Consider the following 4,617-nt stretch of genomic DNA (forward strand, 5'->3'; position numbering starts at 1 on the left):
ATTATTATTATTATTATTATTAAAGAGATCTCTTAATATCCTTTTTTATACCTAGATATGCAGATAAGTGTGCACGTCCTGAGGACTATATAGCAGTATTAGTGCCAGTTGTTGAACAGTGTTTGCAACAATTTATAACATTGTTAGAAATTTTGTTAAAAAAACTGCTGCTGCCATATAGTGTTCCAGGAACGTGCACGCTCTTAAGCCTACCTAAGTATGCTCTTCAAGAAAGAATACCAGATACATTTAATAATAGTGGTGAATTGGAACGTTGCTTAATGCTCTGTCTGAATCATGGGAGAATCATTTTGACTTGTTCCTTCAAGCTTCTATGTTTGTCAGTTCAATAAAATCCATTTAACATCTGAAATAACCTGTGGTTTATACTTTACAGGCTGGTACAGTTTATATTACACGTCTACAGAAAAGTGCGCAAACATACGTTTAAAAAGAAGATGCTTTTTCTGGGAAGTGCCATTGGGATTATATTATTGGTACTGCAGACTCACCATTTAAGTTTCATAAAACAGAATCTATTTAGAAAGTGGGCAGAAGAAAGTGATGTTGGTGCAATTAGCAATGACTCAATTACCCATCTAGAAGATAAGCGGACATTTGTCATTGCTGCATACTATGACAACAGGGAAAAACAAAGGATTAGAATCCTCAGCATTATCAACAATACAGAGGTAAAGGAATTCTACTGTTCCTTGTATTGTAGCATCAATAACAAAATTCCTACTTTAAAAGCAGAAATAGATCTACATGAGGATATATTTGGTTTTCCATATGGTTTGGCTGATGTCATCTGTCCAGAGCCTCCTGATTGTGAACCAAACTACATTTCTCTCCATCAGTCTCCAGATACAGATATAACTCACCAACCTAAGTTCAGAATAAAAAACCGTGAGCCTGGAGTATTTACAGCCAACTTCACAGTCTGCATTTCTACAATGTTTGGAAATTACAGCAATACGCTCCAGTTCATACAGACTATAGAAATGTATAAATTACTGGGCGCCCAGAGAGTAATGATCTATTTGCACAGCTGCAGCCCACAAATGGAGGAGGTATTGAAATACTATATTAAGGAAGGCGTAGTTGAGGTTGTACCATGGCCAATTGATCGATACTTGAAGCCCTCAAAGAGCTGGCTTTACCCTAACGATGATACTCATATTGGCTATTACGGACAAGTCACAACATTAAATGACTGCATTTACCGGAACATGTACAGAAGCAAGTTTGTCCTACTCAATGACATAGATGAGATCATTTTACCTTTTAAACATGACAACTGGGACATCATGATGGAAAGTCTTGAGAAGCAACACCCAGAAGTGGGAATCTTCCTCTTTGAAAACCACATTTTCCCAATAACTGTAACCACTGATGGTCATTTTTCTGATATTTCCAACTGGATAAATGTGCCAGGAATCAACATTATGCAACATGTCCACAGAGAACCAGATAGACCCGATTTCTTCAATGCCAAGAAAATGATAGTAAACCCACGGAAGGTGATTCAGACCTCAGTTCACTCTGCTTTAAAGAGCTATGGACCTTCAGAAAATGTCTCCAACAAAACTGCTTTAGTTTATCACTGCAGAGGGCCTCTTCAGGCAGCTTTAGCTAGAGAATCATTAATTGAAGATAAAACTATATGGCGGTATAATGTCTCACTAATTAATAATGTTAATGCTGTGTTACATCAAACAATCTTTAAAGAAAATCATCTCTTCAACAAATTATAAACACAATCGTTATCCAGACAGAGGACACAAATCAACATGGAAAAAATATTTGTCATTTTTATGGAAAGTGTAGTGACCTTTCGGGGTGGTGCCCCTTCATCAGACATACAAACCTGATATGTAATAAATGGGCACCACCTCAAAACATCACTGTGAATAAATAATATGGTCATTAATCAGAGAAAGGCTTTGACATAGTGAAATAATTGTGTATAAACTTCTAAGAGCACCCCGGAAGATGTTTTTATGGATGTTGCAGTGAGCCAGCCCTATAATATATAAATATAAAGCCAAACAAAACGGCAACAGACTAGGATTTGCATCAAAACAAAGGTCGAATGTATATGTTTTGATGCAAATGCTGTTTTGTTTGGCATTATCATTTTTTATAGACTTACCAGGTGGTTGACCACAGGTGGGCAGATTCATATTGGAACTGTGCTAATATATATATATATATATATATATATATATATATATATATATGTCTCTCTATATACACGGAATATATATATAAATATATATATATATATATATATATATACACACACAGTGAATATATATATATATATATATATATCGGGCATAGGAGCATCTTTATCTCAACACCCAAATAATGTCAACTCTTTAAGGTAAGTTATCACTACTGAAAAGTCAAAAGTTCTCGGATGGAGTCTTCGTTGAAAAAGATAAAAGTTAATGTGCCACTTGTAACTAGGCCTACATTGACTGTTACATTATATGGTGCAAGTAAAAAACTGAACTACCATGTCTCAATTTCTTTATGTTGAAACAAATGAAGCAAATAAATGATACATTTCACTGTTATTCTACAGCAGATTTATACATATAATGAACTGTTAAAAGTTCAGCTGAATTAAAAGGATCATCTTTTTTGTTTAATTGTAGCACTGCTATGAAAGTGTATGGATTAAAAAGTGTATGGATTAAACATTAAAAAATGTGTTCTTGAGTTAACACTGACATTTCTGAAGTCTCACAATATATAAACATGTATACCCCTGTACCCACTGTTAGAGAGTGTGAGAAGGAACTAGGGCTACCAGCTGCCCTTCACAGGTGGTTGGGTACAGGTGAGAGAGAGGGGATCAGACAGTGGCTCTCTCCACACCTCTATCTTATGCACCATCCTTGATTCCAACATATATTTTTTAAATAACTGAGCAGTGGCTTTACCTCTTTAGCTGTCAGTAGCAAGCAAATTATTTTACCTCTTTGGCTGCCAGTAACACACACAGCAGTGATTTGACCTCTCTTGGCTGCCAGAAGAAATGTTTTTTTACCGGGGGTTCTCCCCAAGACCTAATAAACACACCACCCGACTGATTTTACTTACCACTCTGCTAAAATGTAACCCAATATTAAGCTAAAATTAACTCATGTTAATTTTTCCAAGTTTTATTTCACAAATTATAAAATCATCAATGTATGTTAAATTATGCAATGAATGTGTGCTTTGGATAGCTTAAGTAACATTAATAAATAACAGAAACTTTGGATAGCTTAAGTAACATTAATAAATTCCCATCTGGATTATTCATAATGCCACCCAGCTGGAAACATTTTCTTGGAAGAACACTACACCCCATGGAAGTAAAAAAAAACCCCACAGATCAGAGATTTTTGCTGGACACCTGTCAGCCCTAGAAAGAACCAAGACTGCATATTACAACATGAGACAACCTTATCCCTCTAGCACAAAATAAGGGACAAAGAATAAGCGCTAGTAAAAATAGAGATGGATGATGGGAAAACAAGACAAATATGTGTGCATACAAACACAAGTGAGCTGAGAAACTGGAACAGTTACCAACTCAAATCTCTGGGTTGCAGGATTACTTCACCTCTTCATCATTCTGTGGTTGATACATTAAGTAACATTGAGCAACAATAGCTATTATGGGGTCGATTTACCAAGCTACGGCAGACAGGAGTGTACATATGCACCCCTGTCCACCGCAGCTCGCCTCTGGCAGGCTGAACTCCACTGCAGGAATTCAGCATTACACAATAACACTATTGTGCGCTCTTGTGCAACGCCGCCCCCTGCCCGCGCACAGCCAACCACGCGCGGGCAGGAGCTGTCAATCTCCCCGGTCGGACGAGACCAGGGAGATTGAAATTTGCTACCTAAGAGGTGGTGAAAAGGTTAGGGAATCAGCAGTCTGATGACCGCTGCTTCATAAATACAGACTGCAGGTGTGAGAACCTGCAGTTGTAGGGGGGCGAAGGCTGGCTAAGCCTTTGATAAATCGACCCCTATGTATCAGCTGCCTATTATCTGTTTCAACGTGATATGGCAAAATTGTATCTGAAGTACACAGTACAAATTAAATTATAAAGTAGAAATCATACTCATACAACAAAATATAAATCATACACATAAATCTCACAGTCTTAGCACATAGGCTGGATAGGGGTGATCCTTGGGCATCTCTGAAGTTTATTCACTAATGTTATATAGCGTCAAAGCTTTTTACTCCTGCGTGTCTCACTGATTTATCTAGCCAAATGTAAACTGGTGCGGTTGTCGCAAAACATGCAATGCACTTATTACACTGACAGAAAAAAGGCTTGTATATGATACTAGAAGAAAATAGAAGTTAAAAGAGATATTAAACAGTATGATGGCATAATATAAAATGCTAAATTATGTGTTTTTAAGAAACTTTGCCATATACTTATTATTATTTATTTTGCTCCCTTTTCCTGTAATTTAACTCTGAAAATGTATGATTTTCTAAGTTCCAATGAGTTTCTATAAAGTAATGGGTTTGAACTTACATTTTGCCATTATCTCACTCTCCTAATGAGGACAATTAGAGAAAGATAAAAAACA

At 36.6% G+C, this 4,617-nt stretch overlaps 1 protein-coding gene across 1 annotated transcript; it reads left to right on the forward strand.

Annotated features, from left to right (window-relative positions):
• Window positions 1-406: 406 nt before the first annotated feature.
• Window positions 407-1,777, forward strand: LOC128642792 (uncharacterized). The gene has a single exon (XM_053695588.1). The coding sequence runs from the start codon at window positions 459-461 to the stop codon at window positions 1,755-1,757; it is 1,299 nt and encodes a 432-aa protein (XP_053551563.1). The 5' UTR covers window positions 407-458; the 3' UTR covers window positions 1,758-1,777.
• The last annotated feature ends 2,840 nt before the right edge of the window (window positions 1,778-4,617 follow it).

This window comes from Bombina bombina, chromosome 12, assembly GCF_027579735.1.
Source record: "Bombina bombina isolate aBomBom1 chromosome 12, aBomBom1.pri, whole genome shotgun sequence".
NCBI lineage: Eukaryota > Metazoa > Chordata > Amphibia > Anura > Bombinatoridae > Bombina > Bombina bombina.